This window comes from Borostomias antarcticus (genome assembly GCF_949987555.1).
Source record: "Borostomias antarcticus genome assembly, chromosome: 7".
In the NCBI taxonomy this organism is placed as follows: Eukaryota; Metazoa; Chordata; class Actinopteri; order Stomiiformes; family Stomiidae; genus Borostomias; species Borostomias antarcticus.
This window is the reverse complement of record NC_140240.1, coordinates 23,662,109-23,687,526: the sequence shown is the minus strand read 5'-3', so window position 1 is coordinate 23,687,526 and position 25,418 is coordinate 23,662,109. Positions and strand designations below refer to the sequence as shown.

The 25,418-nt window shown below is 46.2% G+C and overlaps 1 protein-coding gene across 2 annotated transcripts in view; it reads left to right on the top strand.

The window, feature by feature from the left end:
* Positions 1 to 25,418, top strand: part of LOC311311119 (protein kinase C alpha type-like) — a gene marked incomplete at its 5' end in the record, with an annotated part of 138,586 nt that overhangs the window by 6,804 nt on the left and 106,364 nt on the right. For both annotated transcript variants that reach the window (XM_084440764.1, XM_084440765.1), the window contains one exon: positions 472 to 503. In XM_084440764.1, coding sequence (XP_084296890.1) covers positions 472 to 503 — 32 coding nt within the window. The remainder of the gene's footprint in view (positions 1 to 471; positions 504 to 25,418) is intronic.

The window sequence follows — 25,418 nt, the reverse complement described above, 5'->3', positions numbered from 1 at the left end:
AAAATAATATTTTAAAAGCAGAAAATGCGCACCAGACATGGAACACAAACAGGGATGGAAATGTATTTGTTGGTGACTGTTGGCGTTGGTTGGATAGCTGGACAGCTGCATTTTAAACTCACAACATTCTAGCCAAGAAACGTATACCCTTGATTGCTATAGCTCAAACTCGTAAATGACCTGTTTGACATGCTCTTTAATGGTGGTGTGATGCATTTTTTCGGGTGCGTTAGTGTGATAAGAGATTTGAACAGATCTTTATTTGCAATTTCGCATGTGATATGTAGCCATGGACAAACGCAGTAGCGTAATCCAGGCCTATGTCTGTCTCTCTCTCTGCCTCTGTCTATCTCTCTGTCTCTGTCTCTCTCTGTCTATCTCTCTTTGTGTGTCTCTCTTGCCATCTCTCTGCTTGATGTGAAGTCCATCGTATGACGATGTCTCACCTCGTCCTCTGTTCTGTGTTCACAGGGGGTTTGGAAAACAAGGATTCCAGTGCCAAGGTAAAATGGATTTGATTGACATCCAGTCCCTCAGCTCCAGCCCACATAACAGTGTTGACTCATTCACGCTTAAAGTTGTATGTGCGTGTGTGTGTGTGCGTGTGTGTGTGTGTGTGTGTATGTGTGTGTGTGTGTGTGTGTGTGTGTGTGCGCGTGCGTGCGTGCACGTCCGAGAGACCGCACAGAACACACTTTTTTTTCCATTAACCCTGGTCTCAGATGTATATTCCAAGACTTGCAGCCAACTTAATGTTGTTCATTCTGTTAAACAGCCAGACATTTCCTGACAGTTAGGTAATCTGTGTGAAGAATGATTGTTCGGCGATAAAGTCTTGGTTTACTTCGAGATGCCTAAAGTGAGACTACCTTTAACGATCTTCCGACGTCAAGCGAACCCAAAACTAGGCCTCCTTGTCTTTAAGGCTGCCGTGGCCAAACGAATAATGTGGGAATGTACGGGTAATGTTACTCTCTGGCACGCAAACTGGACCGACGTGTAGCGAAACTGTAGCGATGTGTCCTTTGAGTGACTGAACACCCCTGTTGAGCCTGGATATCATACTCCTAATGTGGAAACTACAGAGCTCGCCAGAGCGTTTGCTCGGTCGCGAGCGTCCAGATGGGGGTGGGGACCGTTTATTCGTCTTACAGTTATGACGCACACACACACGTGCCGTGGGCGTGCGGGGAGTGGCCACACTGAGAAACACACACACACACACACACACACCCACACGCACACACGCATGCGTGCAGGAGTGGTCTTCGAAGACATTCCCTGCATTTTCCCCCACTCGCCCATCCTTCCTCTGAGGGTGACCAGGAGCGTTGGCCGTCCGGCGGGGGACCGATACCGAGTCCTCGCGTCCATAGACCTTGTCCAGGGCGATATCCTACGGATAACGCCCTGTTACTCTCAATGCAATTTGCCTATGAAAGCGCTTCATCGGCCCGGTCGTCCGAGTCTACAGACAAAACCATTTCGTTACTCACCAAAGTAAACACATCGTTGGAAAGATGAAAGCCTTTTCTCCTAAGTCGCTACAGTTTGTAGTCCCCCACCTTTCAAATAAAAGGCAAATTTGTACACTTAAATGTTTTATATCCACAGCGCGTCGACTGTCTTCTTCTACCGGCGAATCGGCGCACTCCGCTTTGTTTAGCCTACTCACTGCTGCCGCCCATGTCGGGGATGATGCATTACATCTTAAAGTCTCTCAACACCATTTAAGATGTAATGCATCATCCCCGACAGGGATGATGTCCCTGTCGGCGGCACAGGGCTGCTTGGCCGCTGCAACAGGTGGCTGGATTACACGTGGAGAACCGGCGCTGAGTCCAGTGGCGGTCGTCCATGTGCAATAACCACACTGGAAGATAGTTCTGCTGGTGGCAAAACAGTAGCAATAATAGACCCACTGGCATGGAGTCATCAGGTTACATGAGGATCGTCATCTCACGTTATGTAAAGGGGGGGGGGGGATCCTTGTGTTCTCAACTGACATGGCTAGTCTAGCTGGATATAATCCAATCCATTAGCGAAGCTTTAATAATGCAATGACATTTTTCCAGGAAAAAAATAACTAATCTCTCATTCCAAATAACTAGACTTGAGAGGAGGAAACCGTTGGGACAAAAACAACACAGCTATGTTTGTCTCATATCTTACGCAAAAAGACAAAGTGCCAGTTTAGAAACAAATTATCCGCGAGAAAGGGGGTAAAACAAAGGTCATTTGCGATTCCGGAAATTAAAGATGTCACGTGGAAAAGTAGCACGGCCGGTTTTCGTCAACGCCCGCTGGATTTAACCTGAGGCCCAGCCCCCCTCCACCTGTTCATCCGAGCATCATTTCCAAGAAGCGTGTTTTAATAATTGATGAGAGGACAAGTATTTTAAAGTGGGGGGACCTTCAGCTTTGAATACCATGGCTGTTACCTCTCTCTCTCTCTCTCTCTCCCTCTCTTGCCTCCATCTTGATAGGGTAGCCATTATTTATTTAACAGACACAAGCCCAGATTTATAAAGGGGAGGCGTTGGACTCATCAGTGTGATTTCCAAAGAAGCTATAAAACCAGATGCAATCAGCTTTGAATATGTGGGGAGAGGGGAGAAAAACAAATAATGTCTTCAATTAGGGCTGAAAGAGAAGAAGGAGATTCTTCTACATGGGTGAATGTACGTCTTATTTATCTGTAATGCATGGATTTGGTCAAGCGCCCCCTTGTAGAAGAGCACCATGGCCTGTTGGGAGACGACAGAAATCACCTGCGTCGCGGCGCCTCGCCACGAGCCGCTAACGAGCGCGGGGCTTCCCCATCAAATATTCAAGCGAGCAGACAATCGCCGCCTGTGAGCAAAGTGCATTGCGCCTCCGGGGTGCCGAAAGATCAAACCTGGGGGGGGGGGGGGGGGGAGGGCGGGGGGGGCAGAGCGGTTAGAGCCAGGAGAAAAAGGCTCATCTACACAACAAGCATGTGTTCCACAAGACGCATGAATGACGGTCTATAGGATATGCACAAGACGCACGCCACGCCATACGCCTGTGTGTCTGCCTCGCAATCTCTCTCTCACTCTCACCGTCTCTCCCTCCCTCTTTCTCTCTCTCCCCCTCCCTCCCCTCTGCCCCCCTCTCTTTCTCCCTCTAAAAGCATATCTTCACACACCAGCAAATGGACATCTTTGCTCCCGTATAACAGGGGCCTTTCAGAGCGCCGCCTTTCAAGCAGCGATCCGTCCGCCGGCCCGGTGATCACAGGCTAACATAGACCAGCCGGCTATAACCGCCTACTACCGCAAGGTGCCTTGCACTGCTGTTTCACAGCAAGAAAGGTCCTGGGTTCAATTTAATTCCCGCATGGGGGAAGGGGGGGGGCTGTCGGCACTGGGGGGCCGGGTCGCTTGTCCGCTCCCATTATACGCTTGGGCGAGCGCCAAGGTAAAGGTGAAACCAAGAACAAGCTCCTAATAGTTCCCCCTGCCACTCGCCTTGTGAGATTCTATCTGTGCCGTGATTCCCAGTCAATTGCGTGTGTGTGTGTGTGTGTGCGTGCGTTCGTGCGTGCGTGTGTGTGTGTGTGTGTGTGTGTGTGTGTGTGTGTGTCCCTCCCCGCCAGGGACTAGTGTTCTGTTTCGGTAGAGTCCAATTTCCCAGGCTAACCTGGGGTGTCGGCACGGATCGTCAAATCACAACTAAACTGACGGTGCGAATGCAGCACTGTGATGTGTACCTGAGCTGAGCCGGTCAGCGTCCAATCAGCTGCTGTAAACCATGTCACCAGTGGCGCTTGTCGTAGTCAGAATGACACTGGCGGTAAACGTCCTACTGCAGAATCATGCAGGACAAACAGAGCCATTTTACGGATGATAATTGTTTTAGCCCCTGCAGATTTGTCTAAGGCCTCCCTTTATACACGTATCTGTTGGGTAGACGTCAGTAGTTTTTAGCCCAACATCCCATGGATAATGAAACAATGGGAAGCCAATCCATTAAAACTGTCAGCTTTGTAAATATCTCTCCATGACACCTTTACGTGAGCTAGCTAAGTCTTCGGAAATCCCACTGGCTCTGTGAGGACCGTGTTCTTCCCATTTATGGAAGAGCACAAACCGAGGGGCGCCTGAAGGAAGGGAGCAGGTACGAAGGGAAGATTGATGGGTAGTAGGGAGTATGGCACGGAGGAGCTCTGGGAAGAGAGCGCTTTCCTGGACAAGCTCTCGGGAGGACGAAACAGGACCGTCGCCGTGGCAGGGGTGATGGATTCTTGCCCGACGAGCTACCTTGTTTGCGCGCCGTTGAATTGAATTGGACACCCGTTTTCTGACAAGAGTAGCGTTGATTTGCTGGACGTGCCAAAGTCATGCGCTCTGTTCAGAATGACTCGTTCATAAGGGCTGCGGTTAATAATGGCCAGTAGTTACGGTTTGCACCGCGGCCCTTGTGCCTTTATGCTCAAGAGATTACATTGCATGGTGGCAAGTCCACGATATCACCTCAGTGCTCACAAAAAGCCAGCCCTACCTACTCTCTGTTAGCAAACAGGCAGTATCAGTCCAAACATTTGCAGAGGGACGCTCACACATCCTCATCTGGCCTCCCTCCAGCGAGCAGCGGTCTCCCAGCCTGCCACCTGACTGCGGTCCCGTGTTCAGGTGTGTTTAGACAGTCTTCAGGCCATCCAGTATGTGCGGCAGCCAATAAGAGCCGTGTTGACGGAGGACGGAAAGGTAAACTCTCGGAGTGTCCTTGACGTGTCGCACGTGGCGAGGCGTGCAGCAGGGGTGCGTTCCGAGTCCCTCCCATCTCTCTGTCCGCTAAACATCCATACTCAACGTTGTTTGTTTGTATGTCCAAACATAGATTAAGTCTGATACATGCTTTGTATCTGGCATCGCTTAACTCCTACAGGCTAATACAGACCACCTCTTTCGGAGAGGCACCTGCTTTTATGCATTTACTGTATATAGTGGCTCATGAAATGCTCTCGTAAATTCCTACTGGCAGACGTAGGTTAACTCCTATTGGTCTTGGTCAAGGTCTGTCAATGCCGCCACCACCACACCTCTGGGCTTGTAACCTACAGCCTCTTGTCCAGTGCTGAACTACAGCCTCCTGTCCAGTCCATGCCCCTCCCCTCCCCACCCACCCACACCCATCTATCTCCCATCTATCGCCCCCCTCCCCCCTCTCTCTCTCTCTCTCTCTCTCTCTCTCTCTCTCCACGGTTACTCTACTGCCATCCCAAGGGAGTGATTAATCACAGAGCTGGTTAGCATTGTGTCGCTGATGTTATTGTGCTGGTGTTGGGGAGGCGGCCGCGGTCGTGGAACAGCTTAGGATTGTCATGAGCAGAGATTTGCACGACCGCGGCGAGAGGTCACCGGGTCATCATCGGGATCGCGGAGACGGATACACATATCCGTACATAACCGCAGGACGTACCGCCGTCTTTTCTTTTAGGCTGACCCGGCAGGATTACTGCACCGACAAATCCCCCGGAGTAAAACCGCTTACCCCCTAAACCTCCCCCAGGTACAGCCGGCCGCTGGATACGCAAACACGCACCCGCCCACACACACGCATGCACACACACACACACACACACACGCACACACACACTCAGATGTGACGGCGCCTCTTTTCCCCTGTGAAAAGAGCGGTAAGAACGGGACAGCAACGTGAAATCACCATTAACCCAGATTACCTTGAGATCCAGCAACAGCTGGGCGCCCCTAAAAACAACTAGCCGCATCCTGCAGGGCACAGGGCATTAAAGGTCTGTTGGTACACTCAGAACAACTGCCCGGTAAAGTAATCTTTTAATGTTTTTAATACAAGGGCATTCATCAGATTGCAAAATGACAATTGAAAGTTTACAAAATGGCAGTTGAAAGTTTTGTTCATGTCTTGGGTTCTGGCAGCTATAGGCAGGCTACCATGGTTGTGGGTATCACTGGGATATCGTAATCACGATAGACACATACTGGTGGGATCTTTTAGGACCCCTGAGTGGATGTCACAGAGCCTTGAGGAGAGACCAATGTCCTGCAGCTATATTAATTTCAATCTGGGTATTTTAATCCTCAACCATGTAAAGTGGGAATAAAATCACATGAAACTTTCAAATTGCCTTGTAAACAACTGCTAGTTCTTATTGAAGCAGTCAGTAATTGGCCATTTAGTCCATTACATGCCTGTCACCCCTAGGTCTGGGTATTGGCAAGGACCTCACAATATGATACATATCATGATACATTGCGATACAATACATATTGAGATATATTGCGATACTCTACATAATTTTAAAATACAGCTGAAAATACAGCTCCCTGTTGGTGATCCTGAGTACCGACAGAATGTAAGGACATTTTAAATCATTTAAAACATGAATAATATATCTATGACTGAATTATATTCATTTTTTTTATAATATATCTATATCTATCCATGTCTTGTTATGTATATTTTCCTTGTGCAAAAAAAAGTTAGAAATTAATTTTTTAAAATAATTAATAATATATATATATATATGTATGTATATCAGCATTAGCATAGTAAGTGAATGTAAGTGAATCACTCCCATCTGAATGACAGCATGGTTTGTAGACTATTGTACAGGGTGGACAATACAACCCACTAATTTTAAGTGACTAGTAGAACAGCGCTGGCATGTTGTGTATTCGGAGCAGTATTTCTTTTGGCTGGCTTGACTTGGGTGCAGTAGATATGTTTGCCGGAGCAGGAGTATTTTTTATTGAATTATTTTTTTAAACGAGCAGTATTTTTGGTTAAAATGAGCGACGATGTTAATTGATTCCAAAATTATCCCCCAGAGTCTGCCCGGGGCCATTGCGGATACCGCTGCCAAATATGAATGCTATCAAGCCGATAGAGCCTGAGTAAAAAGCAGATAGACAGACAGACAGAAAGAGTTTGTATGGACAGGGACTTGCTCTTTATTGTGTAGGTGCCTATTTTATACCAACCCAACTAGGGCTGGGTATCGATTCGAATTTCAAGAATCGATTCGATTCCGATTCACAACGTTCAGAATCAATTATCATGATTCAATTCGATTCGATTCAATATCGATTCGGTTAGTGTTACTAAAACTTTTTTTTTTTTTTTTTTTGCTGTAACCTTAATTACATGACTGCCAAGTTATGCAACACATCAATACTAGGGCTGGGTATCGATACTGATTTCCAAAAATGAATGGATAATTGAATGAATCATTGAATGAATTAATGAACTATTCATTCCTTCATTTATTAATTCATTCATTAAATAAAAGATTGATTTTTGGATTCATGAATCGATTCTGAATCATTTGATCATCGATTTTTTTTTTTTTAACCTAGCCCTAAACCCAACCTTTATTTATTTATTTTTCTTACTTTCACTGTGGCAGTAGACCTTTCAAAGGGCAATTCACACTGCCCCAACAATGACCAAAATACACTAAAGCCAACAGTTGTTGGCCTCTGTTGGGTTGGTGTGCTATGCCTGTTTTTGATTGTTGCCGTTTGTTGGAATACATTTTTTCCTCCAGTTCAACTTGCTCAAAATTGTAATTTGGTGGGGTTGTGGTACGTTTGACCAGTGTGCTATGATTTTCCAAGAAACTAGAGTATAGTGTACTGTAGCACCCTCCATTTCCATAACATACATTCTAAACCCAACAGCCAACGAGAGAATGTTTTTTTGTTTGTTTGTTTGCTGGTCATTGTTGGGGCTGTGTAAGGGCCTTAAAAGGTTCTAGAGTATGTGTACATTCTAATACTGTACCATGCACCATATGAGCCGTAATCGGGGACTTAACCATGCAGGCTTAGTGCCAGGCCACAGCCATAGCGGTGACATTGCAGTCACCGCTGGTGTAATCCTGTCCATCTCCATAGCCCTGTGTGGTAGGATTATGGCTTTAGGTCCAACAGGGCTCTTTGCTGTCATCTTCTCTCTACGGACAGAGCGGGAAACAGCTGGACTAGAAGCCATCAAACACCCCAAGAGAGATATGTCACTCACAACCGCTGTGTGTGTGTGTGTGTGTGTGTGTGTGTGTGTGTGTGTGTGTGTGTGTGTGTGTGTGTGTGTGTGTGTGTGTGTGTGTGTGTGTGTGTGTGTGTGTGTGTGTGTGTGTGTGTGTGTGTGTGTGTGTGTGTGTGTGTGTGTGTGTGTGTGTGTGTGTGTGTGTGTGTGTGTGTGCCTTCAGGCAGAAGCTGACAGAAAACATTAAGTTCCCCAGAGAAAGTTGGAGCTTGCTAACAAGCTACCTAACTGTATCCACAGTTTCTTATGGATCCAAGTTTGTCCTGCTGCATCAAAATGAAACCAATTGGTTCTTTTTGTATAGATTATTCATCAGTAGCCAAATCGCAATGGGAAATGCAATGGTTTGAAACAAGATTTTTGTTGGGACTGGGTGATAATATGAATGGGCATGGAGAACACTGTTGATTTAAAATCTAGTAAAGACGCATCACTGCATACTGTATGTGAAAACCCAGTTGTACATTAATTCATGAACACGCTCCTCGAATGCCCAGATGCTCATGAGGCCCATTTGGCACACGCCCACACACACCTTGATTCTTATCTACCTGTATCTTATTTCCTGCTTCGTGTCTTTTCCTGTCACAGAACCAATTTGCCTTCTTAAAGGCCTTGACATAGCCCGTCGAACCTTCCAATCTATTTCTACAAATGAATCATGGTCTGAAATACATTAACTGACACCTGCATGGGATGAGGTTATAGCCCCTTGTTTTGTAACTGGTTGCAAGCTGTCATAATTTTAGCAAACCTATTTCACGGTGCAGTTAGGGAGGATTGGAGTTGAGACGAGGGACCGCGTGAGCAAGCAATAAAGAGCTGGATGATGCCTGTAGTGTGCGTCTGCTTGCCATGGCGCTGAGCCTAGAAGTTAGATTCCATTTTAGTCTTCAGTTCCTTTCGTCAGCGTCGGAAGAAGAAAACAACGATACATACATGAGTTGGGAGCAGAGACAGACATTTGAAGGGAAGACTTACCTGGAAGCCAAAGATATACAGAAACAATTTCATGACGTCTTGCTTTGACAGTAAATGCATTGCATCAGATCTCCATTTCTTTACAGCTCACTTTCCTGAAGGGATAGAAAGGAGGTTGCATCTGACTGAGGGAGAAGAACAATGGGCACGCTGTTCTCTGCAGCTCTCCCACTCAGCCCTGGCGAGAACGCTGACGTTACCGCTGGCATCGTATGGTACCGCCGAAAACAAGCTCCTACGCTGCCGGACAATACAGTATGTTCCGCTGACGAAGAGCCGGAAACACTCCCCTTCTCCTCTCTAATCCTCGGGGTCTGTCCTTTGAAGTTAAGGCCTTGTCCGCGGGGGACATCTGGACAATGTAGCCGGTCTCTGGTCTGTGTTTGCTTGGGAGACCTTGAGCTCCTGTCATGGGGAGAGAGGGACTTGGCAGGTGGCATCCCTGGTCATAACATAATCAGGGCAGACGACGCGCAGCTATGCGCCGGCGAGGGGACAGCGCGGGGAGACGAGACCGGGAGTGTTGAAACATCTAGTGTTTCCTGTTGCTTTGTGCTCTGCCAAGAGTAAGCGGTAATGCTTGGCTAATATGTCTTAGCTTGATTTCACGGCCTAAACCCGAGCATGTGTGTTATTGACCCTGCTTTCGGAACAACGGGTATGACTACACCATAAATCTTGACTCCCTATAAGCTTAGAGTGATCATAGGGGTTTGATAATGGGAATGTTGACCTAACTGTGCTTAGTATAGCTTTTTAAAAACACTTTTATATTGGCGTTCTAGTTTTCAGGAGGTTTCAATCTTTTTACCGGGTTTGTTATTTATTCATAAAATAAGCCATAGAAGAATCCCCTCAGACAGCAAGATGAACGACACTCTGTGAACGACATGAATGAATGACACTGTCCATTCAACAGCATTATTGAGTAGTGCCCATTATCACTGTTTTTGGGCAGACAAGGCGATGCATTTAAAGGTGGGGTAGGCAATTTGGCTCTGAAGCACTTTTTTTTTTCTCCAATTCTTTTTACATCCCGACAGCAGTTAACACATAAAATGCTCTGACACAAAAAAAAAAGAAAAGTAATCTCTGGAGGTTGCAGGACTGTTATAAATCCATCCAATCATTTCAAGGTACCACCTTCTTGACCTACCTTACCTTTAATATGTCCTCCTGACATCATAAAGTCAGATGACTGTTATGTTGTATACACTCGTGTGTTTGCGTTCATGCGGTTCATGTTGTGTGTTTGTGGAGCGAAATGACACCCATGTAAATAAACCAGTGACACTTAGCGACTTGGGCGCTACTTCATTGTCACCTGGGTAAAGCTAATGTCAACACCTCTTATCCCTCTGAATCCATAGGCTCATGCTTGGAAATGCCAATGCAACTATTTACTGTACCAACTGTCAGCTGGCTGTGACATAACAGGACCCTCTCAGGCCGTCTGCTCAAACGCCCGTCTTTTTCTGCTGCTCATGTGACACATGATGGATGCTGAATTCATATGGTTAAACTGAACTGAAGCAAAACTCTAATTCTCTCCTTAGCAGAGCTTTGTGAATGACTGTAGGCCAGTGAGTGTAATACTGTATGCTCTAAGAACGCTCTAAGGATTGTCTGATGACGCTGCTCCAGAGCGTTCTACAGCAGGCCCATAGCCAGGGAGGGGGGTCGGGTGGATCGAACGAACACCCCCTCACGACCAAAGGTCCAGAATTCAGGGAAAAAGGTCCCCCCCCCCGTCAACAACTCGCGCTACAATAAAAAAACAAACAAAAAAACCCCAATAATGTCAGCAACTCGCCCGACAATAAAATTAGCGATAAGGTCCACACAAAAAAACGAACCCCCCTTTCCACAAGGCTGGCTACGGGCCTGTACAGTATAGTTTCCATAGCTCTCGTTTGCAGTAGCGCACGTGCCTTCATTTAATAGGACTCTAGCCATCAACCTCACAAGGTGTTGGCAATGCAGCGAGGGGAAAAGGCCTATACTATGACAGGTGCGTAGGAGAAAGCCAAGGGCTAACAGTAATGAAACAAGAAAAACGCCTACATGCTGTCTTCTTCACTAGGGGGGGGGGGTGCCACGTGTGCAGTCTTTAAAATTCAGATCTAGGATGGAAGAGGAACTGGAGTGGAGAACAGATGGAGAAGGATGGGTGTCTGTTGAATGCCTACGGAGGTTAGGGTGGAAAGGTCATCTCTCCGCCAACTGACCATAAAAAGGCTCAATCTGGCAACCGATCACTCCAGACCCGAACTCACAGGATTTACAGGGATGCTCTTTCTATATAAGGGGGTGGGGGTGAGCAGGGCCGCTGAGTGTGTGTTTGTGTGTGTGTGTGTGTGTGTGTGTGTGTGTGTGTGTCTGTGTGTGTGTATGTGTGTCTGTGTGTGTGTGTGTCTCTGTGTATGTGTGTGTATGTGTGTCTGTGTGTGTCTCTGTGTATGTGTGTCTGTGTGTGTCACTGTGTATGTGTGTCTGTGTGTGTGTGTCCCTTCTAATATCTGCAGGGAAGTCCGATTATGGAACCAAGCAAGATTTATGCCATGTTTGAAACAGCTGTTGCCTATAGCCAGATGCTTCTGTTTCTCTCTATCCCGGGGTCTTATTGCTCACTAGCTCTCCAAAAGCATTCTGACCAAACATTAATCTAAACCACTGTATTTAGAACTTTGCTGATATAGTTTGTTTTTATTGGAAAAGTAATCTAGAAAGCAAAGAAATAAACATAAATAACATTTATGAAAAGCATAATGCATTCATGACAACTCATAAATGATCATACATGATATAATAAACTCATAAATAATATAATAAATTCTCTCAAAATGTACGTAATTCCAAATAAAAGTTCATAAAATCTGATTATATATATATAAAGGCGTACACTTTTCATTCCACTGTATTGGTTCCACTGAGCGGCAGAACCAGAGATGAGAGGCTGCGGTCATCAGCTCTGTCCCTCTCCATGATCTCTTCATCAACCGAGCTCCGTCTCCATGACCCTCAGCCTGGCTTCATGGACCTGTAGCTCCAGTGGTTTGGCACTCAAGTGGATTGACAGGCCTTTGTCATTTCTGGCTGGCATAATCAACCTAGTAGCCGAACAAAACAATATTCTGTTCCAACTGAAAGAAGGAAGATTAGGGTTCCTATACTGTTGTTATACTTCCGATAATATTGCTCTGTTGCAGTTAAGTAATTTTACAGCATGTGTCATGTCTGTGTAACTATGACCAGTTTAACTTAAGGGGTCAAGACATCAAATACAGCCACCAGTTGAGTTTAAACCGCCCGTGGATTAAGCGTAGCCTGTTTAATCCGCACCATTGCCGAGTACATCGGATTCTCCTCTATCCTCAATACTTAAAATGGTTGAGTACACTCTCTCTCTCTTTAAGCTTCTCCAATTGTCCTGGATATGATGTCAACCCGTTTTTCCGTCCTTAGACTATATTCTGGATGCTGTCGACATGAGTCGTACAGATGGCTGTAAAAGCTGAGGCCGCTTAAAAAATAAAATAAAATAAAAAAGTCTGCTTCTGACCGCTGTGGTTTTAGTCACACACTGAAGCACTTTATAACAGCTTGAGTGAGACGAGGGCCTGAAGTGGAGGCATGCCCTATTCTCTCTCTTTGTCTGTCTCTCTCTCTCTCTCTCTCTCTCTCTCTCTCTCTCTCTCTCTCTCTCCCTTTCCGCCGATGGCTGTATCAAACATTGAAGGAACATTTTCTGATGCTGGCACCAACGTAGCCTACTGTAGCACCGAGGTCTTCCTTTCACTCAAAGCTCCCCGTATCACCACAAGGATTGACAAATATCAGGCGTTAATCTCGACTGCTTCCTCCAAGTTCCATTAATTACCTCAGCGCTCTGGTGTGTGCGCTGCCAGGGACGTTGGGGAATGAACACTACTGTTACTGTTCGATGCTAATGAATTTAGCTCCTCATTTACACCCGTCAGACTACTACTCTACTGTCTCTCTCTCTCTCTCTCTCTCTCTCTCACACACACACACACACACACACACTCCCGCTCTCTCTCGCTCTCTCTTGTCTGTTTAGACATGTTTCTAAGTGTGAGGGAACATTTCCAACACCGACCGAACACATAACCAACGTTTTCCCTGCTGTGCATGTGTTGGAAATAAAAGGCCATTGCCAGTGCGCTAAGCTCTGTAGCTTGATAGTGGTTTAACCGCTGTGTGCTTTCGCCGCTATAATGCTTACCCATTTGCGCATAAAACATTTACACTATGATGTAATGTCCTTAATAGTCTCTGTTTCTAGCGCGCCCACACAGTCATAGGCGTCACAGGATGTTGCGGATGTGACCACATGGCCACAGAACCAGAAAGGTGTACCATACTGTTGCCCGCTCCGATCGGGGGATCACGATGCTTTTAAGATTGGAACAAGCGGGGGCTACGTAATCCATGTAAGAGGTGCAGTCCTGAACATTACCAGGGATTAGGAGCAGGGCGGCCATTACCGCCGGAATACATTAGAGGTGTATTAGCAGAATAATAGAGTGCAGACTAATGTTCCAGACTGTGAATTACACAGTAATCTGGATTTAATTGCCCCGCGTTTTGTTTGGATAATGTTATTATCTAATAGGGCGAGCTGGGATTATCAGGGGAAACGGGGGGCGATCGGGGTGGATGGAAACCCGGGGCTCAAATCCCGCAATCCCATTCTACGACGTCGATACAGACTAATGGACCGATAAGAAGTTGTTCTTACCCCGGCCCTGCCGCGTTCCCGTTCACCGCTAATGCCAGGATGTTAACCAGCTGTAAGGAAACACAAACAGCTTTTGTCGAAAAGAGAATGCATTGCAGAATAAGTCCTGGATTTCTCTGTGGCGATAGAAAGCCTTTTGTGATGTTGCAAATGGTGCCAGTAGACGATTATGGGCTACTTTATGGAAGTAGGCTGGAAGAGAGAGGACATATTTTCACAGAATGTTCCATAGCATTACACAGCATTTGTTTCTGTTTGAAAAAGACCACGTGTGAAAAGACCACGGTTTTTATGAAGTCACATTTTGAAGTTGGGTTATCCTGAACTTGAGATTTTCTCTCTCTCTCTCTCTCTCTCTCTCTCTCTCCTGCTTTCTCTCTCGATAAAGAGAGCATACTCCATTAAGGTTGATCATTGGGGTCAAAGGTAATTTCCCTGCCAACATGGAGATTCAGTTGATAGTGGAGGATCATCCTTCTAAAGCCTGAATATCAGTAGAACATGATATTATTATGATGGATTCTCAGAATGCATTACCAAAGACGAGCATTTCTCTCATAACCTCTCCTAAATTGTATGTTTGAATTGAAGTTGACACCAATTTCCAGTTCCATATGATTGATTATTGATCCTTTGGCTGCTGAAAACATCCATGAGCGGTCTGTGACAGTCGAGCATGTGTGTGGGTCCCAGCTGTGTGTTGCTGAGCCAATACCACTGCTCAGTCAAGTACACTGACTCCCCATCTCAAAGCTGGCCTGACTGGGAACCAACTGCTTTGTGTAGATGTTGACATTGCATCAGATATACTTCAGACATCAGGCTTGAGAAGTGCTCCGATGATGAAGTATACGTGTCAGCCCTGAGGCTTTGTTGTGTTTGACACGTGTTGTTGTTGTTGTTGTTTTTTTTACCATATTTTATAAAACCCAGGGGCCTCATTTATCATTGAGGTACGCCTTCTTTTACACGGTCTTTTTCGCGAGTTCAGGCGTACGCCATTTGCCCCCCCCACATTGCGATTTATCAAGCCGTAAGGGCGAAAATTTAGTCGCCTTTCTCCGCGCTTTTGTAGGACACCTCTCCAGTTGGCGTACCGATTTACACGGTGTTCTACGCCCTTCTTGAACACAGGGGGAACTGGCGACGCCGGTGGTGCGTCGGTGAATTACTATGTTTGACGGAGAGAATAAGAGCGACAGTTCATGAACGCACAATCATGTAGGCTACTAGGCCAATTCAGCACAAACATATATCGCAATGCAAGATTAGACGTGTCCTCTAACCGGCTCATTCATGGTTCGATATGGATTTGTTCCCCAAACTGTACCTATGCGCTGTCCCAAACCCTTCCGCGCTATATGTCACACACCTAATGCAGGCACTCCATCAAACGGCAATAATTGACCAATTAGATTGTCATTAATATGTGATCATGTGGACCTGTTTGCTCTTTGGTAAGCATATAAATGACAGTCCTCCTGTGCGTAATGCGAGCCTAAATGAATCCGGCGCTCAGCAGGGTAGGGACTAGACTGGAGGCAGGCGCTGCGCGTGACGGCTGGCTTGTTGGTGTGTCCATAACCAAGATCCATATTCTTTGTCTTATTTACTTTGAATCTTTATTAGCATTTTCCATCCATACAACGACAATACAATAAAACATAAAAACCTACAATAACAGCTTATGGGTACATCCATCCATGCAGCTTTTTTTTCTTACTCAAATATGACAATTTTAATATTAGTGGTATCATCACACTTCCTTCTATAATCCATCCATTTTTCCCATCTCCCTTCAAACTTTCCTTCCTGCATCCTCAATGCATGCGTGAACCTCTCCCTAACATACATCTCCTCCACAACACCCACCACTGCTCCTTGGTTGGGCGTTCCACCTTATACCAAGCCCTCGTTATTGTCTTTTTACTAGCAACCAATAGTACTTTCACTAGGTATCTGTCCCCTCCTTGTACATCATTCTGTTATGTTTGCCAAGATATATATTCAAAGCTGATAAGAAGGTGGAGGCGGCGCGCTGGAGGTGGAGGGTACAACTCGCGGGGGCACGACCGTCAGGTCCAGGACCACTGCAGACTCCCCCTCCTCTGAGTCCCACCCCACGTCAGAGTCTGGAGAAACAATTTCAATCATGTTCCTTGAGTTTGTCTGTGAACTTGATTATGCATTAAACATTTCATTGTGCAGCCATATTCATTTGATATGTTTTTCTGTTGGCAGTCAATTAAATGCTGTGATTTACCGGGTGATTTAGATGAGTCTTAATTTCCCAGAGGGGAAAATGTTTAATGTGTTCTAACATTATGAAGTGGTCATCTGCGTTATTGTTCCCTGTGTTTGGTCCTAATTTAATCATAGCCTACCACAGAATGTTCTCTTTCCTCACAGCCACATGTTACAGTAGGCTATGTCCGTGTATGCCAAATCCTAGATGCACAATACGTAGCTAAAGTAGGCTATAAGCTGTAGGAGCAAACAGACAAAGGTAGGCTATTAATACCTTCCGAAGAGGATTGTCTTCCTCGCGTGGACCTCACCAACAAGCACATGCACCTCCGTCTCCGAAATGTTTCTCTTCATTCCGCGTTTTTCCATAAACGTCTTTGTCTGTCCTAATGCCCGACGCTATATTATGTCGGTTCCTTCCGGGGTATCCCCGTTGTGCCGTCATAGTTTTGACCATATATGGTTGGATTTGGGCGTGGAGAGGGCGGAACACGAGGCGCGTGCGCGTACACTCTATTCTCCGCCCGTCTCGGATTTCTCGTGCAGAAAAGGGCATACGACATTTTTGATAGATCCGAAAAGCGTGTAAATATTCTCGTCGTACGCTACATTGTGCATTTTCCGCGTTTTCGTCGTACGCCCTCTTTTACACCAGAATTTACACGCTCTTTGATAAATGAGGCCCCAGGTGTTTTCGACAAAGAGCATTTAATGTCTCCAACTGGGTACATCATATTGTCATGTAGTCATTATCTGGCACTGTAGCCTGTGTCTCCTGAGTCATTGTCTGGAGTTTATAAACTGCTGCTTTAGAGATTCCACTTCTGAGATTCTAGTCTCCTAACTAGGTGCGTTTACATGGACAGTTTGAATCGGTTTCAAATAGGTTTGGAACAGGGGCGTTGCTAGACATAAAACTCTACTGGGGCACAGCCACCCACCCCCGTAAGAAAATGATGTAGGCCTACATCAAAATTAAGAGGCTAGATGTATGAAGACATTTGACCTCTTGTAAACTACAACTGTTAAAAATGAAGAGATATTAATCTTTATGAAAATTAATCTTTAAATAAAATGGCATTCATTCATATTTCACATGTGCACAATTCAAATAAATAAAATTAAGCTACATAGTAGTATAACAACTTGAATATATGTTGTCTCCTCTTGAAGGACTCATTTTTTACTACCGTCTGTTTATTTTGTCAATCACTTGACTGACTCAACTTAGATAGTTCCTCCCTCTCAACCGACAAGATGGCAAGATGGTGAAGCCTGTCTTGCCCCCAAGTGTGGAGCCGTTTCAGCACACTGAGGTTTCACGGAACTCAGTCTCATCTCTGATGTGTGATCTCTCCTGTCTTTCATCTGTGTCTTGCTGCCTTTCTCCTCTCTCTCGGTTTGCCCTGACTCATCCAGTTCAATCTCTCCTCCTCCTCCCCCTGCACCCTGCTCCTCCTTATCTGATGCAACATACAAACAATTGAATGATCACCTATAGCCTCCCCAAATCATTAAGGCTTTTAAATGTATCAGATCTGTAAGTAGGTTAGCTAGATAGCTTGTCAGCGAGGTCTCTCCTCTCTCAGTGTCATCTCTCTCAGGCTCATCCACCTCCATCTCTCCTCCTCTTCCTGCACTCTGCTCCACTTTGTCTGGAGCAACATAAATATATATATACAGTATATATACAGTAGGCCTAGGCGATATCTGGTCAACTATAATATTAGCTTTCCCAAATTCATCATTCAGAGAGGTAAACCCTGGCTAGCAAGTCAATGTTAACCAGCTAACGTAATCTGTGTTAGCTAACTAACGTTAGCATGTTAGCAAGCCAAGTCTCCATCTCATTTCTTTTCCCAACTAACGTTAGCTCAATCTTTCCCCGTCATCCTGCACTTTGCTCCTCGTTCTCTGATGCAATAGCCAGGGATTACCTCTCCCATTTCTCCTCAGAGCTGCTTCCCTGCTGCGAGCAAATAACTTTCTGATGTCCATCTACAGGAGTAATAGCCTACTGTTTGAGTCAAATTGAAGTCAAAATAAGATCATCAATATTCAGCCAGTTAGCCTATTACTCAAAAAAGTACTTTTTAGTCCAGCTGTTCGGTGCCGCTCTCCTTTCATGTCTCTCGTCCATGCTCGTGTGTGACTGAATATTTTTTCGCGCCGATAGGGACTGCTGTGTGCGCGGCGCTCGCGGCCAATGTCATAGGCTACATACTGCTGATAGCCTACTGCCTCGGACGGTCTGTCTATGGCCAATGATCATAAAGTGTGTGCCTAAACTTGTATTTTGGGGTTAAACTGCATTGCTTTGACATTGTGGGTTATTCTCATCAATCTAATTAACCGCGTGTTAAAACTCAAATGGGAAATTTTACTGGGGCACAGCAGATCAATACTGGGGCACGTGCCCCAGTAACAAGGGTCTAGCGACGCCAATGGTTTGGAAGACCAAACCGATTAAAAATATGTCATATAAACACCTCAATCAATCCGACTGAAATGCCCAACCCGATTGAAATTCCAATCGCTTTCAAGGAGGTAGTTTAAACCTTTTCGAAACCATTTGGTCCGTCATGTATACCTTGAAACGGATTGATGCTGCGTTCTGCGTTCATTTTGCGCATGCTCAAGACTTCACTAATCAAGGCACGCTCGACAGTTCCGTAATCAGCTGTTCATAACCATCGTAACGCAATCACTCACGGCTGCGTGCACGTTCAAAATATTTGTTTCGTTGGCGCATGTAAACATCCAACCAGTTTACTTTGTATCCCATGCATACGCTCAAGCTGAAATCTTCAACCAGATTGAAATCAACCAGATTGAAAAATATTTGTAATGTAAACGCACCTATTGTCTAACGTTCACGCAAAATGCTATGCTAATGCCTAGAAAATGGCCTACTCTGATGTCCATGCCTAATATAACCTCAAGCTCAACCTCGGTGAAATGGCATCTATTGTCACACAGGGAGGGCTACAAAACAAAGAGAAGGCTGCATACCAAATCATCTTCCTCCTACCCTCCCTAGACAACAAGAGGACAGTGCCATCCGGGCATCTGATGGCCTGACTGGCCAGTTCATATATGTTGAGTACGCTCAGTATCCAGAACAGTGACGGGGGCTTGATTCTATTCTGAGGTTCCATTTTTGGCGCTTCTTTTTTCGGGCCGGGGAGGCGAGCCGACAGATCCTTAAGTCAATACGGCCCTGGAGTGAGGCGGCCTCTCCCTGAGCTGCGGAAACTCGCGTCACGAACCGTCTTAGTCAAAGTCTTATCACACCGGCTCGATAAAAGTCAGCAGCCGTGCCTGGACCCCAAGGTTATGATGGTGATTAGGAGTGGGAGTCTCCCGCATCTCGGACGAGCATGAGTTGTGATATTAATGATTAGCGCGCCAGCGGGCCGGGCTAATGATCTATCGGACTTGGTCCAGCGCGAATGATTCATGGTGGACGGCGGTCGGGACTGTCCAGTGGTGTCTGACTAATGAGCAACCTTGATCTTGTTTACCTCACCTCAATGTGTTATGGTTTTGTTGTGTGTGTGTGTGTGTGTGTGGGGGGGGGGGGGGGGGGGGGGGGGGGGTATTGATCTGAAGGAGCCCATCTCCTTTCCACAGAGTTCAGAACTTGAGGTGTTTAATAGCTTTTTTGGTGCTTCGTCTTAGACCCTGTAGAACGCAATGGACACACATTTTAAATTAACAATAGATTATCATATCATCTTATTAGATTGCTTTTTTTGTTTTGCTTTAGATTGTCGTTTTCATTACGTATTTTTTGTTTTACAGAAAGTTAAAATCACTTAAGGTGCTTTTTATATGAACTATTTTAATCACTGATATTTTAATTCACTACTTACTTTAGAATAAATGCTTAAATTTTAGACCAAACAAAAACATGATGGGCCTATACTGTATGCTGGCTCTACAGAACATCTAAACTAGAAAAGCCCACTTCACTTCCACATTCAACAACTGTACATGCTGACGACATGCATCATGGGTGGGGGACGACAGCTTCACCGTGCTCTTGTTGAGAATGGAGCCAAACCTGTCATCAAACAGATGATTAAAATGTGCATTATTCACGAGAACAGATGGTCTTTTTAACATCGGAGGACTACGGAGGTCGCTTTTCCACTCGTGCATCAGAACTAACCAGCCAAGGCGTAGCTTCTCTCGAATCTAATTAACGCTGCCACAGATCATAGTGCTGAGAGAGAGAGAGAGAGAGGTGGAAAATGTCATCTTTTTTAATTTCCCTGTCTCAACCACAGACAATGCAGCATGCACAGTATCCGTATCTCACAAACTGGCAGGGAACTTTTCAGCAGTGAATGAACTTTAAAGGGGACTTTGTTGCTGTATAAGGTAGTCGGTTGTTTTGTTTACAGATAGGGTTCTGGCAAGAGTTCATTTCTGGTCAACAGTGAAAGATGGCTACAGCACTCAGATATGCTTTCTAGCCAGAATGCTCTATTTAAAATTTTAGCTATTTTAAAATTGAGTGCCCCATATTTCCGAGGTCAAAATGATTCGTCCCATATTTCCGAGGTCAAAATGATTCGTCCTGATGGTTTTTGATTGAGTGAGAATAACAATTTGGTCACAATGATTCAGCCTTGACAAGTGTGTGATTGAGTGAGAATACCAATTCTCTGGCTGGGAAATGTCGACTGGTCTGGCCCCAGACACTCCACAGGCCTGGTTATTTCACAGAGAAAACATGGAACATTATGTTGTTCGCTTTCATTGGTGAGTCAGCCTCTGCCATCCACCACCTATCGACGCGGCTGCTACCTGACCGGCGCGCGACGGCTCAGACAGCAAACGCTGGCTGGCATTTAGAGGGAGCTTCCTGTCGTTCGTCAGCGCTCTCTCTCTCTCTCTCTCTCTCTCTCTCTCTCATGAGGCGTTGCCACGTGTCAAGGTCCTCTCGTTCGTGCTCTTGAGAGCGAGACTTTAGCGGAGGTTGTCTCACTGCATCCTGCCCTCCCCGTCGTTAACCGTCTGCCGCTTTTTAATCCTGGCTTAATCTGTTTAACTGGGAGGCTTTAGACTGGATGGGGTACGTCGTCTAACCATTAGGGTGACCGTTGCTTTCACCGGCGAGGGCGGGGGAGGAGGGAGGTTCTGCTCTCATAGCCTGCCGGTGCTTTTTCTTTTTCTGAAGCAGATACTGCGGCAGGAGTTGCTGATCCAAACATGGAGGTTCTTTCACACCGTCATCTTAATAGCATCTCTTTTATTGTGCTGTTGATAAGGGAAGGTTGAGGGAGGTGAAGTGGGAAGAGTTATCTGGTAGATTAAAAATGTTAAGCCTCCTACTACTACTACTACTACTACTGCTACTACACACACACACACACACACACACACACACACAGACACGCGCACGCACACCTGTGTGTCTTCATGTAGGCCTAGGGATGAGGGCTGTCTGTCTCTGAATGTGCAGGCCACCTCCACACGCGCACACACACACACACACACGCACACACATGCACGCACACACACACCACTCTCCAGTCTTGCTATAGGCCTAGGAGTTTGGCATTTGGGCTTTGTTTAACTTAATTAAATCTTGGTGCGGGGGAGGACTGTAATGCTATCCTGGCCGAGCACATCCTGAGGCTCAGTCTGTAATCCTAGGCAGCCTAAGACGTGCTAATAGAGCTACGCTTATTAACCCTCCCCCCTCCCCACACACACGCACACGCACACACACACACACACTACCCGGCCAGACACCTCAGCACACACTGGCAGAGGCTGATGATAGCCATGGGCTCCCGGTAGATAACGTCACCCTATCATCAGTCCACTGCAGCTACAGTAGCTTCACCTCATACCGGCTTACGACAGCATCCTCCCACCCTGTCACTCTGTATCAAATCAAATCTAACTTTATTTGTATAACGCATTTCATACACAGAGGCAACACAATGCGCTGTACCAACATCACGTCACCAGGTCTAGCGTCACTCCCCGCCACTAGCGTCACCCCCCCCCCCCCACAACCAGCTGCAATCATGTCCATGGAACTTTACAGTACACGTCACCCCTTACCGGCTAGTGACTCGCTAGCGTCACCCTCCTCTCTCAGTGTGACACATGCTCCTCCTCGGTTTCGGACACCTCGCGCGTGTTGCCCGGCAAGCGAGGGACGGCCGGACCCGTCGGTGGGATTCGCCCGGCCGGAGGCGAACAGCAAGCCTAGTCTCAGGCAGCTAGCTACGTTAGGTATAGCTCAGCCTATGAGGCAGAGATCAGCCCTTCATTTTGTTTGTTTGTTTGTTTGTTTGTTTATTTATTTGTTTATTTATTTATTTTGAATTATTTAAGAATATTTATATTGCGGAAGTAATTTTCAACCTAATTCTCAGTAACGCTCAGCAACCTAGTAGGATGGTAAGAATACAACTTGAAAATCCGAAGCATTCTGTGCTGTGTTCGTTGAATGTAGCCCATACCCCCCCCCCCCCACACACACACACACACAGGCAGGGTAAAAATAGCTTTTTGATGTTGTCTCATGCTATTCCCCAAAGTGAATCAATCCACAGGCCCTGGACCACAGTCAGTGGTTTCCCAGGCAGACCCATCTCAATGACTCGGTGGGTGATAGTGGCTGTTCCGCGGTGCCTCTGCGGTAGGGGGCTGCGATGTGTGTTCAGCTGTCTTCCCCCTCACAATTTATTAAAGTGACATTTCGGTATATATATTGCCTTTTAGTTGGTCAGTTTGTTCACCTTCAGCTCCACATTACATTAGATAATTGTCTAGTACCAGGCCTCTGTTCTTCTCCCAGAAAAGATGGATCTCATCTCTTTTCCTCCACTGCTTTTTAACCCCCCACCCCAACACCATATTGTCCTTCATTGTCTTTATCTCCGTCTTGCTAGTTTGGATACACAGGGCTCCTCGGTCTAAATCACGGCCGCCCCCGTAATTTCATTGTCCGTTGGTTTGTTCCCACCCCGGGGCCTGTTCCTTTGCTCTTAATGCGCTTCTCTCACACAGCATACGTAGCAACCGGGAAACGGGAATACCCCCCCCCCCCCCACCACCACGACCCTTGACCCCCCCCTGTCCAGCACGAGAGCGCTGGAGAACTCTTGACGCCATGCATTTTATATTGAAAACCACAAATACAATTAGCAGCACTATCCTCTTTTTGTTTGCTTAAACATTAAAATAATGCGTCTTGGAGACTTTGGTTGATGCTGGATAGTATTTACAGCGAGCTTTTCAAAGTGAAGAGATCAAACACGGTTTTAGTGAAAATTATCGCAATTAATTTAATCTGAATTTATCATGGTGTATCATTATACCTGTTATCATTACATCCCTAACCGAGAGATCGTTTCGACCCCGTCGGGATTCCGCCGTTGGGGTTCCATGAACGGGATAATAATATGATGAGAGGATGAGGGAGGAGAGACGCCAGCCTGTCTCTCGGCTGTGAGGGAACATGCCGCCCCGCGGTTTGTCTTCAGAATGAGCGAGCGAGGGAGTGTCGCGGTCGCCAGATGCGTAGATTCGTTTATCTCAAGCCTCGTGAGAGAGAGAAAAAGGGAGAGTGGTGGTGGGGGTGGGGGGTAGAAAGACAAGGGAGACCAGACAGACTGACAACTGTCAGAGCCACCTTGCATCTCTATTGGATGTCGCTCCCCCCCCCCCCCCTCCCCCATCCCCCTTCATCCCCGTTTTTATCCTCCTGACATTTAAACAGGACTCCCCACCTGGCCCGGAAACACTGAAATCTCATCAGGACCCCAGCCCTCTCTACTGAGCGCGCGGCAGATACATGACATGGTTTTTGCCCCTAGGCGCTCTCTCTCTCTCATTGGAAAATCAATAGTGTTCTGGCTGCTCCCAAGGTTCCAGAATTACACCGGTGCATCGTGGGATTCCGGGCTCTCTGTGATTCTGTTCCCCTTCCATCGCACTGCACTGCTCTGGCAACACTCGGAGGGTAGCTGTGAGATGTACTTTAAATGGATTTGATCAGATTTTTATGCAAAATAGAATCTCATTGTATCTCTTTTGAATGTGTTAAATACTACTGAAGTTGATTATTGTCATCGAGACAGAAAGGTGTTGTTCTAAATGAGCTCAACGCTCATTTGGCTTAAGCCGATATTGCCTATTTGCATTCATTAGCGTGTGATTGCTTCAGCGAGAGTTCCTCATCATGCCTAACACACGATTCAGCTCCGCACAGAGCCTCAATCAGCTGGAACATCTTATCTTTTCTTTTCTCTTTTTTCTTTTTCTTTTTACATCCGGGTGTTCCTCAGTTATGCATCAAACACAACATTATGTCAGAAGGACAGCACAAAGCCTCGTACAGAGCTGCTTCCCATCTGCTCCCCCTGTGTCAGTGCGCCTCAATCACTAGCCAAGAGCTTGTTGGCGTCGTTAGCGTTAGCACGGAGCGCCTGTAAGACCCCTGTTTACTGGCTAACGCTAACTGGGTGGCCTCCGGCAATTTGGAGGACAGCGGATCTATTATCCTTACTTAGCAGCACTTAGCCTGAGTCTCATTAGAGGCTTTCCGATGGGATGGAGTGGAGTGCTCTTGCGGCGCCTCTGCCAGATGAAGTCTAGCTTTGCGTGTTTGGCTTAAGGGTTAGTGTAATTTGTTTAGTGTGGGGGGTGGAGGGGGGGGGGTGTCATATCTAGGCATGACAACCACTAAATTAACCATCATCCACTCCTTGATGAGCTCGAGGTGGGCTTGGAGTAAATGTCCGCCATCGGCTGTCGGCCCCTACACAAGCACTCGTTATTAAGCAGCTGTAGTTGTGAAGAAGTAGGCTATCTGTTAGCCCTGTGGTGGAGTTGTAGATCAGTTAGACACCCAGCACGTCCTCACATCCTCATCCACGGTCTCTGTGGCTTCCCTGTGCGCATATGCGACCCCCTCAGCGAGTCGAGTTCGGCACAGGTGCTTTATCGACCGCAAACACATTTACCCCGAAATACCGCTCAGGGGAACCTCCGTATGCATCCCAGTGTTGTTCAACTGTTAAATAAGAAACTTCTAGCGCGTTATTATACAAGCCCCACATTCTGTCGAGTCCTCACGTTGGGTTTTCATCCTGACGTGAACAAATGGTTGTAAGATGGAGAGCCAAGGCCTCTGGCTTCCTCTGTAGCCAGAATAATAATAACTGCTACTCAAACGTTCACGGGTGGCTTGCTTGTCCAAACTGAGAAATTGGCTGGAATTTGATCAAAGATGGAAATTTGGCATTTTATTATATTTTCTGTCCAGTGATGGATGTGTGGCCCCAAACAGCTGCCTTCGTTGTGAGCCAAATTATATATTTGGGAATTGAGAGAGCATGTT